Raw genomic sequence first — 16,372 nt, forward strand, 5'->3', positions numbered from 1 at the left:
GCAGTAGACATCAGCTGTGCTGCTTGCTGCACACCTGTGATAACTCAGGCTTTTTTGCTCTGCTGACTAGCAACAGTTTAATTTTGGATGGACTCGATGAGCAGGAGCCAGGTGAGTCCCACCCAACACATGCCAGGAAATTCTTCATAAGATCAGACCAACCAAGGTCCTGCCTGCCCCTCGTTGGCTCCTGCATCCCTCCTGACCCTGCCTCTCTTCCGCGCATGTTTGGGTGGGCGACGCAGGGAGGAGGAAGGCACAAGCCTCTGCAATTTTCTTTCTGGTGCTTCCCTGCAAGGTCTGTCCTCTCCTCTGTTCACCATATCTCCTGCTTTGCAAACTCCTGCCGCAAAGCATGGGGCCAGAGCTATGCTGGAGCAATAAATTACGCAGCAGGGTCAGCTCCTTCGTGGGCTGTTTATTTATCTTTCCCGCGTTTTTTGCATCTAGCAGGAGACGGCTGTCATCCCTCCCTCCCTTCTTCCCACAGCCATCAAAAGGGAGCAGCAGGGAGAGGGCACGCACAGGTCAGCCGTGCTCCCAGCAGCTCCCGCGGCTGCCCCACGGCAGCAAGGTCTGCAGGTGAGGCTGTGCCCTCCACCCAGGCAAACTGTGGGATGCAGTGCCCTTGGTAGGGGGAGAGGGGGAAACCTGGGAAAACAGCCTCCCCTGTGTGCGGCGGATGGCCAAACCAGGGAGGGAGGAGGGCTGGGTGCAGCTGTCCCCACTGCTCATTCGGTCAGCGTAACTGGGGTCAGGGAGTTCAATTCACAACACGCCAACCATTTGGAGTAGCCAGCAGAGTATTTGTATCTTTGCCTTTTATTTCTTTTCCCTGTCCAAATAATCACCCATTGTCAACCCTGAGGGTTCTTGCTGTTTTTCTTCTGGAAGTTGGAGGTACACGGATGAGGACTTACACAGGATGCCCAAATTTCTGCTTCTCAGATGCCATGGTCTGCAGATGACACTCCCTGGCCCTGGTTTAGCTGCACTACTTTGGGCTCGATGTCAATTTTTTTTCTTTTTTTTTTCTATATGTCACACTGGCTAAAAAATACAGGAAGGCACCAATTCCTTGAGGTAGTACCAAAACAGCAAAGATGCTGTGACACCCTGCATCACCCCAGGCTCCACGGACACCCCTTCATGTTATACAGGCAGCCCCCAGGATCCTGCGCTGGTCCCTGATGGTGACATCTCTCTGACACAGAGCAGGTTTCCCCACAGCACTGTGCTCCTTCCTCCAGCAGCCTGCTAGAGCTGTCCTTGGCATGACAGAGGTCACATTATTCACATTTTCCTGATGATGCCTGTTGTGCTTAATCTGAAAGGTGCATCCTTCCTGTGGCCCAAGAGGAAAAAGAGGGCACAGGTGTGCATGGGGCAGCTGTGCTGGTGACTTCAGCGGGCTGCAGAAGCAGCCTGACAAGAGCTACTAGTGCTAATACTGCATTTCCTCCTTTTTTTAAAACCTGTGGGAGGACATGGACCAGGCTGTGATGGAGAAGCAGCAACAACAGGTTTCTCAAAATGCCTTGTCACAGAAAGGGAATTTCATGCAGCAAATGTTGAGAACAACTGCAGGACAGAAGGGCTGAGCATTTGATGACTGTTCCCACATCTGTCACACCTACATGGGTGCAGGTGTAAGGCATAAGTCTGCCATCACCATCAGGTGGTCACTAAATCACTTACAAACTTCCTGAATCAATCTTGCAAGCCCCTGCGAGGGAGGCAAGAGCCTTTGCAGGGAGCCTGTGTCAGCAGAGTGGCAAAGCCATTTGCTCAGGTTATCTCAGACTCTGCTCTTTTCTCTGAAGGCCAGCAGCTCCCAGCCCTGCTCACAGGCTAAACCTCTCATTTTCCTTCCAGACTGATCTGCCAGTGCAACATGCAGAAATATGCTAGGACTATAAAAAGAAAAAGCCAGCCAAATTGTTCAGTACTCCAAAAAATACTAAGCAAAAGTGCATGTCTGATCACATACAAGTGGTTTTACTCATCCATAACTCTGCTTGGAACAAAAATCTAAACTTCTCTTGCCCTAATCTGGTTACCACCGAACCAAAATACATTTATTGGCTGTGTACAGACAGGAGTTTAACAGGCAGTTAAGCTTTTGCCTGTAAATTTATAAGGTCAGTGAAGTTGTGGATGTGTAACTGTGAACAGAATTTACTCCAGAATATTCTGCCCACTACTGTATTTTAAATACCCTTACTGGCGTGTGATCCACTGCTTGCTCAATACAGAAACATCCTTATCTACCTGGGCCCAGTCTCCAATTATGCCTGTATAAAGGAGCTCAGCGTTCCCTTCAGGTGAACCTCAGGCATCCAGAAACCCAGTCCCTTCACTGAAGCCAAGTTAACCAAATCCCCTTGGTTCATCGTTCTCCTCCCCGGCCCAGAGGAAACCCCCAGGCAGCCACAGAAAGTCATTCTTACCTCCACTCTGCCGAGAGGCACCAGATCCAGGAATTGTGATGAGCCAGGAGAAGGAAAGAATGGAAAAGACATCAATGACACTTCATTGCCCCCTCTGAGATGTGGGAGTTAAGATTTCCATGCTAGGAAATCTGTCTGAGACCTGTAAGCTGTCTGAAAAGGATGCAGCTAAATTCTGTCCTTATTTTGCAGCTTCTTGTGGGGAAGAAGAGTTGGGCAACACTGGATGCCATATGGGACAAGGGAATGAGGAGGAAGTGCACTGTTGACTGCAGTTCTTGCTGAGGTGGGCAGTTGCACCCTAAACCCACACCTTTACCCTTATCCTTGGGTCCTAGATAACTGGCGCGTAGCATTCTCTGTTTAAGGCACCCATGCACCCCTCACTGCAGGCAGCATCTGTAACAGGTGGGAGAAACCAGGGCTGGAGGAGCAGGGCAGGGCACATGGCTGTGCCCCCCGCTTGCAGCACCAGAGGGACCTGGGCTGCGCCAGCACGGGGAGGAGGCTCAGCATTGGCCAAGGACCGGGACCCCTCTGCCCTGGGACCCCTGGAAGCTGCGACGAGACCACGGCAGCCTCCTGCTCAGGTCTGGGGGGTGCTCCCTTCTTGCTGAGCACACGCAGCCTGGAGAAGAGCAGTGCAGCTTCTGCCACCGGCCTCAGGCACCTGCCCTCCCTACTGCATTTGCAGCTCTGCCTTGTGGGGCAAAGCCTTGCCTGGGCTAAAAGCAGAAGTAGGGATGTGAATATGGTACAAGTGCTGAGTGTCTTATGGGAAGAGCTTGCTGCTAGGTCTCAATGCCCTGTGTAAGAAAGGGCATGGTTATTTTCTCAACAGAGCAGAACCTGAGGCACAGAGAGAGGGGCAGGTGCATGTCTCGTTGACAGCAGGACCAGGGCTACCACTCCATGTCTGGAGTCCAGGGTGATTCCTCTTTCCTCTAACTAAACCCCTGCTTTCCTGTCCCAGGAGGGAAGGCACAAGCTTCCACCTTTCTCTTGGTGTGACAAATGCTGTCAGCTAGCTCAGACCACCGGTATTTCCCCTCTTTGGATCATCCTTTCCCTGTTTGGGAGATAGAATCATAGAATCATAGAATCATTTAGGTTGGAAAGGACCTTCAAGATCATCGAGTCCAACCATCAACTATGCCCACTAAACCATGTCCTGAAGTACCCCGTCCGCTCACTTTTTGAATATCTCCAGGGATGGTGACTCAACCACTTCCCTGGGCAGCCCATTCCAATGTTTGACAACCCTCTCAGTAAAAAAATTTTTCCTAATATCTAACCTAAATCTCCCTTGCCTCAACTTGAGGCCATTTCGTCTTGTCCTATCTCCAGCCAACTGACAGAAGAGACCAACAAGAGATGTACCTGGGAGCAGAGTTTACCCAGGAATGGTATTGCTCTGACAGCAACCTCCCTGCTTTCTGGATGCAACCCTCTGAGAAGCCAAACTGCTCACAAAAGCTATTTTCACCTTGCTGTTAGGTGATACCAATGCTGGGTCATGGCCATGACTTCCTCCACATGGATGAACTTACCAAGTGTGCTTCTGGGACACAAAGTACAAGACGGCATCAAACATTCAGGAAATGACAGCAGTGCCAGTCTCCAAAGTGTAAGCATATATGAGCAAATAGCCTGGCGGGGGATGCTCTTGTACTCAAATTTAGCCCCCTGCACACTATCAGCTCTCCAAGGCTTTCCCTCCTCCTTCAGATTACTTCACACCCCTTTCCTCTCCCCCAGCAGGGAAGCTAGGACTGCGATTGCAAGGGTAAAAAACTAATGACCCCTTCTCTCCCAGCATACCTGAAATGCTGATGGTTGCTGCGGCTTTTGCAGCTCCAAAAGTTTTGCTGTGTTTGTTTGTGGCAAGGCAAGTGAACAGGCCAGGTCGGGTGACATACACCTGCAGTCTCGAGTCAACCACTCTGTCCTTGACACTTTCCGCTATAGACCCTGCAGAAACCTAAGACAGCGAAAAGCCCAGTGCAGTGATATTTCCAACAAAGGCAAACAAACAAACCAAGGAAAAACCTAAGAGACCCAGCCCCAAGCATTTAAATTGGCAGAGAAATATGTAGCAAGCAGATAAACGTGGCAAAGAGCTCAAGCTGCTGGCAGTATTTTAGTGCTTTCATAGCAGCTGACTTCACAGACAAAAGCAAATGTTAAAGATCTCTCCTATTTTGCACTTCAGCAATATATCTGCAATTAATTTTCAGTTCCAGAGGGCTGTAGTCTCAGTTTTGCTCATGTAATTGAGCTGGCCAATTAGTCAGGACCTCTTCTCATAAGTTGTTTGCCTATTGATGCCTTAGCAAGGAAGGGCATAAGATGGTTTTGTGGACCATGGCTATACAGAAGGAGAAAAGAAAATAGTTTGGAAGTTGTTGATTCTGGGTTAATACAACCACTGCCACACTTCTAAAGCAGTCGTGAGCAAAGCAAGTGCTCTGTCTCCTACACTTTTGCAGATATCTGATAGATGTTCTTATCTCACACCTAGAAATATGAAAGGGGCTGCAGATGTGGTGATTTTGGCCAACTCTTTTCCCAGGTCAGAATTCCCAGTAAATGAGCTTGGAGCCTGCTGATTTTGACCAACAGCTCTCCTGCTCATGTGGCATTTATTAAAGTAGGAGGACATGGTACACTGAGACTGTACCTTGCAAAGGCAGTAGGAAGGAGCAACATTGCCTGCTTTACTCTTCATACTGATAGGAAGCATCAAATGTAATTCAAGTGAGATGCAGTTGCCCCTGAATCCCACCAGTGTGTCCTGGCCCTAAGGACAGTGAGAGTTGTCTCCCTGGATCCATCCCAGCAAAGCACTCCATCTATGCATCTATCTGAGAGGTTAGAGAGACCAATCTGACCTTCCTGGAGGTTAGTAGAAATGCGATTTCAATGGAATCTGTGTCTGTTCCCAAAGGTATAAACAGCCATAACTGAAAAAGCAAGACAGGATGCATCAGTGTTTTATCATATCTTTGGTAAAGATGTGTTTCTCTGAAAACAAAATGCTGAAATTAATGTATTTGTTTTGCGTCACTCGAGCTCAACTTGGAGTTGTAGTGAGGTAATGTGCATGGGAAGAAATCACTAAATAACCAGACCAACACAGTTATTTTAAGTATTGCATCAAGGATGGGGGGTATGCTGGTCACCATGCAAACGGAGGGACCAGGGATATTTTTTGGCTTCATGCTGTGACCTCAGTTCAGGTGGATGGGGACTCAGGGCATATTTTCTCACAAATTTCTCTTTTATGACAGTACTGGTCAGATTTATTTTTAGAAATTTTTTTCTCCCCAGAAACCACTCAGCACTAAGACACCACTGGGACCTTCCTGGTGGAAAGGAGGAATTTCTTTACAGGCTGCACCTGCCTCCCAGCATCTACCCAGGAGAGGTGGGCGCTTGCTCTGAGCCACTTGTGCTGATCCAGTCCTCTCTCCCTCTTTACCCCTCAGGCCTCAGGCATACCCCATCTGTTAGCTCCCCTCCCGGCAGTGCTGGACTCTGCCTGGTAAGCATGGAGAGCCAGGATTGTTCCTCCTGGCTTCGGCCATGGGAAGAAAAGGGTGCTCAGGTAGCTGCAAGCAGTATGAGCAGCATGCATGGTCACATATATTGTGAAACATCACACGTGAAAGTGTCAGGTAGTTGTACCTAGGACTTCCACACCAGCCAGCTGTTGTTTACTCCACTGGGAACCTCAAGCCATTCCCTTGTCTTAATTGATTCCTTTCCCTTTTCAAATACGTTCCCTGAAATTTTGTTTCCGGCAGGTCTTTTTTTAGCCTCTAAAACGCCACTTCAGCCACCACCAAAGCAGACCCCTCTTCACACCTGGCTTACTTATTCTTTGTGGTGTGGAAAACTACCGTTTAAGGTCCATGATGCCCCATGGTGCATAGTGGGAGGAAAAGGAATTGTGTTTCTGTTTAGGTAGGCAAGGCAGCTGCTGCCCAGAGGAGTTTCCATCCTCCTCTTCAAAGGCATCTCAACAACCTCTGCAGATTCCCACTCTTTAAACCTCAGGACAATTACAGGTCAGCATTCAGAGACCATAATGCCGCAGGCACGCTGCATCTTCAAATGACTCACCATTGTTTGCTTGTGAGCCAGCCCTCAAATGCATGAGTTTCAGTCCACCTCCTTCCTGGCCTGACTTTCCCAGCATCGGGTTCTCGTTAAGGTCTCTCTGTCATATTTAAAATGAAGCAGTCTGGAGCACCACTCTCCAGGGACTGGACTTTGCCTCGCAGACGGGAATGGGGCAGAGTGAATCTGACCAGCCAGGCAGCGGCCCCAGGTAGGAGCTGAGCATCGTCTCACACACAGCTCTCTGTGGTACCGACGCACTGGCGGCAGCTTGGCAGAGCAGCGGTCTGTGCTCTGGAAATACTCTGCCCTTGCCAGGGACCCCAGATACCCCAAAAGATTTCTTCTCCAATGAGGAAGAAGTCTTGAATGCACATCTGCAGTTGTCTCAAAATAATTATCTCCAGAAACTACTGAGGACCCACAGGGGCCTGCAGAAGCTGATCTGATCCCTTTGCTGTTCTCCCTAGCAAATTCAAGAGAATATTGAAAATTAGCCCTCATCAGACTGGAGGACGCAATAAGGTTTAGAGGAGATAAGGAAGGCAAGACAGCCTACAGAGTAGCCCAGGCTCCTTAATAATGTGTTTTAATACATGGAAAGAGGGGATACAGAGCAGGATGGGGATAGCCTCCTGAAGTAAGGAACTTGAGCAAGAGGATTTATTCGTCCTGTTCGACAGGCAAGTCCACAAGAATGGTCATGGCCAGCTGATGGCCAGAAGGACTAGTGGTTGACAGGGGGTCAATGAGAAAGACCAGAGGCAAAGTGCCAGCCTGCAAGCTGTGGCTGCTCCACCTGCCTCCACAGCATCACGCCCTGGGGCTCACATCCTTAAAAAAGCAGTGGAAAGACCACAGAGAGTATAAAACATGTCCACCATAACCATATCAAGACTGGAGGAAACCCATGGCAGGCTCAGGCTGCAGAGCTGCTGTGACTGTGGTGCACCGCTCACTGCTGGGGAGGCAATATCGGGTGTCAAGCGGCTCTTCAGTTCAGCTGAAGGGAAGGCATTGCAATAGCTTACACACGGACATGAAAGCCAGATGAATTCAATGCAGGCACCTATTTCAAATGGTCAGGATAATTAGACCACAGAACAATTTCCTGTGAGAAGCAGTGGATTTGCATCTCTTGGTGCCTGCCACTGAGAGGGTGTCCCTTTCTTGAGGACGTGCTTCTAGCCAGGAATAAATTGTTGACATACTTCAGCGCGTCACCTAGGTCAGTCTAGAAAATTTCACATCTCTTCACCTGCAAATGTGCTGTGCATATATGCTGTCCCACAGATATTTTGCCTCAAGGCAGTTTGCTCTACCTAACTACCTTGGTTTGTGTTATTTTGTCAAATAAGCAATTTTGCCATGTTATTGTTACCACATTAGGAGAAAGGTGAGGAGGGGTGGCTGCAAAGATACTTAAACCCATGATGAAGTCCTAGAAACTCTGGCTCAGAGGAAGGTTGTAAGCATCTAAAGCATCCTTCATCTTGGGCTTCCCAGACCCTAAAAAATTAATCTACACAACACCCTGGAGAAGGGGGAGAGTGTTTTGCAGAGGAGAAAATTGCAGCAGGGAGATGAGGTGGACTCAACCTGATTGCACAGCAAGTCACTAAGAAAGGCAGGAATAGAAACCACAGGCGCTGGCTCCCAGCCCCGCATTTTAATCCCTGGGCTGTGCTTCCGGATGCTAGCAGCCTCCAGGGCCAAAAGAATGAAAAAAGAGGCACTTACAGCTTTCCCATTTTCCAGCCAGGTGACAGTGGGGACTGGAAGGCCGGTCGCAGCACACCGCAACGTCACCACAGACCCAAAGGTGACATTTTGGGATTCAGGAGCCTTCAGGATTCTGGCAAAAACTGCAGGAAAAGACAGAGGTGCTAGCTGAACAGCAATGTAAAGCTGAGGCTGGGCTGGCATGGAGATGCTTCCTCCCCAGTAGGTCTTGAAATAAGCCACAGCCCCATGAATAAAAGCAGAGCGTAGCACAGACTTCCCAGTGAGTGACAGTCTTGGGACAGGGAGAAGGAAGAGAAAGAGAGTGAGTGGTGTGGTTATGTTCTGCACCTTACAGACCAAAATTTTACCTCTGGAAATTTCTGCATCATCCGAGTTCGATGCCTCAGAGGAGGTAATGTGCAAAAAACCAAGGGCAAACTCATTGGTAGCATGCAGATGGGACAGCTTACAGCAAATAAGTGGCAAGTTACCATGCTGCCCTGCCAAGGGTGATCTCATGAGAAACTTGTTCAAAACCATCAAAGGGGACCACCAGCGCAGTCACATACCGTGAAGGTTAAGGGTCAGATGAGCTCCTCACTGTGATCACAGTGATTAGGACTTACCATGCAGAGATGCAAAGCCCAGCATTTTCCATGCCATGACAACCTGCCCTCAGGGGTAAGAGTCTAACATCGGGTTATAGAGGAATGGCTGGCAAAGATTTTGAGAAGGTGAGACTGCAGGGGGAAAAGTAGGTTTTTAAAGTGACTTTTCATCTCTACTGCTCGTGTTTCTTTTGTGGCAATATGGTTACTGGGCAGTTTGAAGATAAGTAAGATAAGCTCCTCCCTGCCCTGAGAAATTTTCTTTTAGTGAAGTATTTTTGCTGAAAACTTATTTCGATCCAGAAACACAACTCTGATGGCCTTCACAAGCTGTATTTCAGCTGCTGTACTTGGACCACATAGAGGAAAGCAGAGAAGAGAGACATTTCCCATATGGAACATTTGAGTTTTGACCCAAAATTTTTAATGGAGATGCCTTAATGTCTGTGCAGAAGCAGGTTGAATAGCTCTGTGCCATTTCTTCCTCCAATTTCTTGTGCTTAGTGAGTAACACTCTCTACCTTCTGGGTTGCTCAGCATTGACTAAAAGTCTCCATCAGAAATTTTAGTAAGCAGGGGAGTTTCTCTTGGAGTTCTCAGACAAGCCTGATAACTTGTTTGCAACTTTTGCTGTCTGTATGGTTCTCTTACCAACATATCTGATCACATCTCAGTCTTCTGTGTCTCTGCCTGACGTACCTCTTGGCACTGGCCACTGGTTGCTCCCAGACGGAGACTTCCAATGCAGAGCAATTAGGAGACCAATGAGAGTCCCTTCAGAAACTGAACATCTGTCCACGCCATTTGGGATGGGAAGGCTTTGTCTGCAAAATTTCAGTTGGAATAAAAAAAGTATATGCTTTCCACGTAGTCCTTCCACCCAGTCCTGGCCTGGGAAGGGGCTGAGATTTGTATTAACAAAGAGCCTAAAACCAGCTTTTGCTCGTGGATAGGCAACACTAGGAGTACATTTCAGTGTAGAAATTTTTTGTCGTAGGAGCACAGCCATTCAATAGGCTCCTGGGCAGGGATTTTTAGGAAGATTAAATTTAATGTCAGTGAAGTGAAAAGGGTGAGAGAGTATGTATTATATTCAGCTTCTTAATTCCTCTACGGTCTCCAAGCAGTTCCTCACTGTCGAGGCTCAGTGCCACTTGCTTAAACTCAAAGCAGAGCAGCATGGGGGCTGCTGCATCCCCCCTGCCCCTCAGCAAGGCAGCAGGTAGAAAGCTCTCCCTCTAACAAGGAAAGCTGCAGCCACTGGCCAGGGACTTTCCTGATGAATAATAAGAGAAATGAAACCTTTGCCTGAAGTTTCACTTCAGGCTATTAACAACAGATGGTTACAAATTCAGCCCCGAGTGCCCTGGGTCAAGCTCATATTATCCTTCATTCGGAGAAATACCAAACTTTTGAGCCTGTCCCCTGGCAGCCGTTATGTGCACTCAGCTCCTGCTAAAGCCAGCACGTTAGCTCCCAGAGCCGGAATAAAGCCCTTGGTGCTTTTCTCATGCTGTTGTTGGTTTCTCAGTGTGCTACTGGGACCCTGCCCACCTGACAACTCTGCTCCTCGGATCCTGCCTAGTTTAATTAATACTGAAGTGACAAATTAACAGCACCCCATTAGCTGGTGCCAGGCACAGGTCCATATGCCCTCCTCTCTACTGCCTGCTCTCCCAAAATCTGTGAGGATCTTTCAGCCAGGAGAAAAAAAGGCACATTTTGAAAATTATGGCAGTTGCACAGGTGGGCAGCAAAGCCACAGTGAGCACGGCCGCTGGTCCAGCTCACTCGTGGCACCCGTGGGGAGGCCAGAAAGCTGCATCCCACTCCCAGGGGTCCTCCCTCCAGCACTGATCACAGCACTTGCTTTAGTAACCCAGCACACTGCTGGCATAAGCACTCGTCTGCCAGCATAGAGAAGGCAAAGGGTCAGGCCATTCAAGCTTAAAACACAAATACAGGGATGAAAAATCCAGTGACAGCTGCTAAGCATCTACATGTTTCTTGTGGAAAGTAGTGCAAGTGTATTATCTGTCACAGGGAGGGATGGCTAAATAGAAGTGGGCCTATAAGGAAATAAGCTGATTTCCAAAGCGTGGAAGAATGGAAGCTCCTGCTACCCCTAGTGCCACCCTGTGCATTTCCAGGACATTCAAAATTGAAGTTACAGTTTTAATACTTCAGCATTCCAAGTACTTACATTTGCATGCTTTTTAAAAGTATTTTACTTAAAGTTTAGCTATTTAACTTAAGTACTTATCTCTAGATACTGTGAATGGAACAATCTGGGGTTTTTTACATTATTTTATTTTTAAGTGAGAAATTCTCTGCAACAAGGGCTGGACTCCTCACATCCCAACAGGTGTTGGAGCACCGCTGACTGGCACAACCAGGGACATATTTTCCAAAGAGCTCTTCATCACTTTGGGAAACAGCATTAAAAAAAAATAGCATCAGCTATTTCTCAGCCCCATCATCTATGGGTAGATGATCGACACACTGCCATTGCTGGCAGACTTGGTGCTGTGGGAAAGCCAGGGTGGGTTGTGTGAGAGCTGCCAGTGTCACCTTCCACTAGTGCAAAGCAGGGCAAGACCACCAGGATGAGCTTAAGGTCCATTTTGGCAACTGCGTGGGGAAGAAAATCTGTCCTGTAGGTAAATGGAGGAACCCAGGCCCCAGAACTACAACTTTTTTTCACCTCACCATATTACACGGGGAAAGAAAAGACGCGAAGTGAGGAAGAAATGGCTACCCTGATAGGGCCGACCTGAGCAGCTGGTGGGGAGAGGCAGCTGAAAGGCAAGAAGAAGAAGGAACAGGAAATGGCAATAAATGTTTGTAAAATTCACATTATTTGGTGGGCTCAGGACATCATTTTGTTTTCATTTTGCCTCAGAGTGAAAATTCCCAACAATCAGGTGATTTTTAACACCTCCATTACTTGCCCTCCTTTTCCAGATCCTCCCAAAAGTGGATTTTGCCAGGAACTTTGCCTGTTTAGCTAGATCACCACGAGGTTAACAACATTCACATCAAGACCCCCAGGGTCTCAGCACAGGATTTATCCAAAGGCATGCCAAAAAGTAGTTAGGGACAGTGGGTGAAGAGGGCTTCATTTATTTATTTATTTAAGTGGAAAATAAAACAGAGGAGCTGGAAATGAAATCCAGCAAGCTAAAGGCCAAGCCAGCACGTTAAGTTTCATTCCCAAGCCCCCTAATAAATGTCCTTTCTTTTACAGCCCTACTAAATGATGTGATGTGCACTGCAGAGCTTGCTAGGAGGTATCTGCACTGCGGCCAACTGCTCTCGTTTCTGAGAATTAGGTAACATCATCCAGTCCAAACAGTAGGGCTTTAATTCAGTCAGAAAATTTTTATACTATAAAAAGATTAAAGCAGGGCCCTCCCAGCCCCCCGTTTGAACAGCTAACTCTTTCCAGGTGACTTTGTTTTCCCGTCGCCTTTGACTGAGCTGTGTTTCATTTCCAGGGTTTGGGGCCCGATCCTGCAGTCCTGGCAGATGTCTTCCCCCTGACGGGGTAACGCCTGTTTTTTTGTTAAAACAGGCTGGATTGGGCCAGTCACATCCAGACAGCAGCCTGGGTGGCCTGGGGCCATGCTGTTGCTTTCAGGAAAGGAAAAGTGATGCCCAGAGCTCACTGGATACCCTCATGCGTGCAGCCCCACTGCAGGAAGACACCCCTTTTAGCCAGGGTTTCATAAGCCTTAATGCTGGCTTTGACACATCAGGCCCAGGCAAACACTGGTTTTGGGGTGTTGGGGTTTTTTTTTCCAGAGCCTCCACTGCCTTTGGTGAACCTTGACTTTCAGAGAACATGAGCAATATTTGCCAGTGTACGTGAATTAACCCAGCCTGTCAACATCTGCACGTATTCATGCCCAGGAGTTTGTTGCTAGTCCTGGATCACTGTAAAGCCTACCTGATAATCCAAACTGAGATAAGGCCACCAAGAGCTAAACTTGTGTTAGCAACCGCCTGGCAACAGTGGGTGCACACTCCCTTCCCACCGCAGTCTGAGCCTGGCCTAACACGTGAGCCAGACCTGGTGTCCATACTGTCACATCTGATATCTCAGCCTGCTCCACTTTCCCCAGTTGTTCTGCTCTTACCATGAAAAATGGCCTTTTGGGTGATTACGGTCAGGTCTTACACCAATTTTTTTTTTTCCAGCTAAGCTGCAAAACATGGTGTGTAAAGGCAACTCCTATGTGCAAAAAGGCATTTTCTGCTGGTACAGCTGGTGCCATGTTGAGAACAAATGTGTCTGCATTTCTGGGGGAACTCGTAAGCTACACATCGCCTCGGAAACTTTCCTGATATAAATACCCTGGCAAAGCGTTTGCACTGCATACTGTTCATGCATAAGCATTCAGGAGCTAAACTGCAAGCATTTTTTTTGTTCACATTCACCAGTTTTCCTATAGCTCTTTCATACCTGAAGTGTGAAAGATTGAAATGACTCCTTCCCTACAGAGGATTTCTCTGGGCTTGGACTTTTCTTACTAATCCGTAAGAAATCATTTATACTTTCCATCTATATGCTCTGAAGAACCATAAACTTGTGCCAAGGTGTCGGCAGTCTTTTGCCAGTGAGAAGTCCAGTCATCTAAAGTCCCATTCAGATTCATTCATCTCACATCCATTCACTCCTCCTGACAAGTCTAAAGCAGGCAGTCAAGGAGAGATAACAAGCAGAGGGGCTACCATTTCCTTCCCACTGGTGAGAGATGAGGGGAGGTCTGACAAATACATTTATAAACACATAGAAATCCACAGTATTTGTGTTTTCTGACATTTCAAATTAATCTGTGTAAAATCCCAACAAGTCTTGAAATACCAGGGCTGAGAGCAGGCCACACATCATACTCGTGCATCAGCGGTCGCAGAGACAGCCGCGCTGAGCTGTGTGCGGCAGCTAATCACATGCCAAGAGCCAGGGCTGAACAAGTGAGGCACAGGCTCCGCAGCTGACATGATGGGACCAAATCCCAGCTTGGAGAACAAACAAATTCTTCAGTAAGCACAGTCAGCAGCTCCTCTCGCAGTGATGGGCTCTGCACATGGATCACCACATGCCTCCATATGGGAATTACTCACATTGTACCTTTGCCACTGCTCAAAGCGTGCTGCCAGCGTCCCACCCAATTCCAAAACTGCTGGGTTAATAATTAAATCCCAAGATAACTGCAAGGTCAGTTTAGCTTTGATCTCTGAGTATTTCTTACCAAAACTGCAATACTTATCTTTTTGCAAAACTACCAAGTAATCACAAAGAGGAGCAAAATGACACAGGCAAAGCTGATACGAGACACGTCCACTTATCTTTATCAAACTGCTTACCTACTTTTATTTAATCCCTGTGCAAACATGTTTATTGCCAGAGAACCACGTGTATACAGATTATCAAAAGAAAAAAAAAATGTACAAATACAGTAGGAAATGCACACAACCACTGTATTATTTCCCAGGGAACAGCACTATCAGGTGTGGGCCCCAGAACAGTAAGCTGCAGAAGTGCTATAAGCAAGCAGTGCGTCATCATTCACCTGCCCCTCACCTGGTTACCATGGAATTCTGGGAGGAGAACCCCCCAATGCATTTGAAATATCAATGTTTTGTACAAAATCTCAAAATCTCCAAGCTCTTCTGGCTCCTGATACATGATTTGGGAGGTTTGGGGCTTACAGTAGTTCTAACGCCTCATACAGCACAGGCCAGACAACACAGCAATACATAGATACTTAACCTGGAGCCTGAGGCTGTGAGATGGACGGCAGGGACAACTCAAGATCTGTGTGGAAGGGAGATGGAGGAAACCACAACATCTCCATCCTGAAGCATATGCCTTCAGATTCTAAACTCTGGTGTCTAATATCAAAGCAAGATTTTCTTAGCAAGGCAAGAGCTTTTCAAGGTAACTTTTTTCTAGGGTGACCTTCAAGATTTATGGATGGTAGGACAATTTGCATCAGCAGAAGGACTCATATAATGCTAAATGCACCAGCCACAACAGGAACTTCTCAGCTGTGAAAGACTGCATCGCATCTAGATGTCTCTGGAATCCTAAAAGCAGACCCTGCAAATATGCAAAGCTATAATAACCAGGAGTAAAATGTAAATAGATAGCTTATATCCTGTGTAACTATATAAAACCTGTTCTGTACAAGTGTTCATTTCTATATACAGAGCAAACACCAGATTCAAGGACAAGCGAGGATAACATGTTCAAATTACTTCCCAAGGAAATGAATAAGGAAATTCTTTTCATGTCAGTACTGGTCTTATATATGTGTTTGGTTTCTCTGAAGGAAAGACCCTTCTAAACCTCCCCTAAAGTTCTCTGGCTTTTCTGCTGTATGGAGACACACCGTGAGCCATTTAACTCTGCCATTACTGCGATTGCATGTGAAACTGGAAAAGAAGTTCCCAGTCTCCTGAGTCAAAGAGCAACTCTTGCTCATTCCAGTTGTGTTTAGCAACCAGAGGGAAAGAGACCAGTACACACAGGCAGACTGGTGGCCTCAGCAGCCATTGTGATGGGCCATGGACGATGGATCACAACGGCTGCCGAGGTTGCCAGTCTGCCTGCATGTACTGAAATCTCCACAGCTGCACAGAAGTCTCCCTCTCTCCCACTCTCAGGAATGGAGCAGGCAATTATGGGATACCCAAAACTGAGATAAGCCCTGCAGCATCCTGACATCTGGTCTCCACCAATGTGTAACAGTAATGCCATAAATTTAATTACGTGCCATGTGAAAAGTACTTCCTTTCATCTATTTTAAAGTGCTCCTAGCAGTAGCTGCTAGGATGTTTCTTGTTTTGGGGTGATAGCAAGCAGCCTGTTCCGTACTTACCTTATCCACCATGCATGCTTGCTTTTCAACACTGAAAACTCTGCTAGTCCCTCCTAACACAGAGATCCAACATTGTTCCCTATTATCAACTCCTAGTTTGAGATGCCCTTTTTCTGAGGTGCTGCCTGTGGCTGCATTCAATTTCAGAGATGTGAGGGGACCATTCCTACACAAAGCAGCACAACAGCAGACACTTTCTGTTCCATAGTATAGGCACACACACTCTAGAAGTATTGTGTGACACTAGAACCGGCGTTTGTGCTAGAAGCAAAATCTAGAGTTGTACAGTTTGGAAGAGTCAGTTACAGCAGAAAACAATAGCAGGGCCTTCACTGGCACCAAGGCTATCTGAATGAGAAAGATGGAAGAGGTGCTTGGAAGACAGAAAGCATCAGTCTCAGAAAAATGGTATTGGTCCACAGACAACTTAGCAAAACTGGTCTTTTAAATAGATTCTATAAAATTTCCAGGTTGCCTTCAAACCCCTCCTTTCTCTATCTTCAGCCCCAGATCTATCTTGGTTTCTCAGTGTAAAAAGGCAATCACTTCAGAATACTTGTCTCAGTTTGCTCTGGCCCCC

The 16,372-nt window shown here is 47.3% G+C and overlaps 1 protein-coding gene across 1 annotated transcript in view; it reads right to left on the reverse strand.

The window, feature by feature from the left end:
• Window positions 1–16,372, reverse strand: part of MUSK (muscle associated receptor tyrosine kinase) — a 58,443-nt gene that overhangs the window by 23,864 nt on the left and 18,207 nt on the right. Inside the window, exons 6-8 of the mRNA XM_009923116.2 lie at window positions 8,313–8,437; window positions 4,272–4,431; window positions 2,451–2,457 (exon numbers count right to left, since the gene is read on the reverse strand). Of these exons, the coding sequence (XP_009921418.2) occupies window positions 2,451–2,457; window positions 4,272–4,431; window positions 8,313–8,437 (292 nt within the window). The remainder of the gene's footprint in view (window positions 1–2,450; window positions 2,458–4,271; window positions 4,432–8,312; window positions 8,438–16,372) is intronic.

The sequence above is a fragment of the Haliaeetus albicilla genome, chromosome Z (genome assembly GCF_947461875.1).
Source record: "Haliaeetus albicilla chromosome Z, bHalAlb1.1, whole genome shotgun sequence".
NCBI lineage: Eukaryota > Metazoa > Chordata > Aves > Accipitriformes > Accipitridae > Haliaeetus > Haliaeetus albicilla.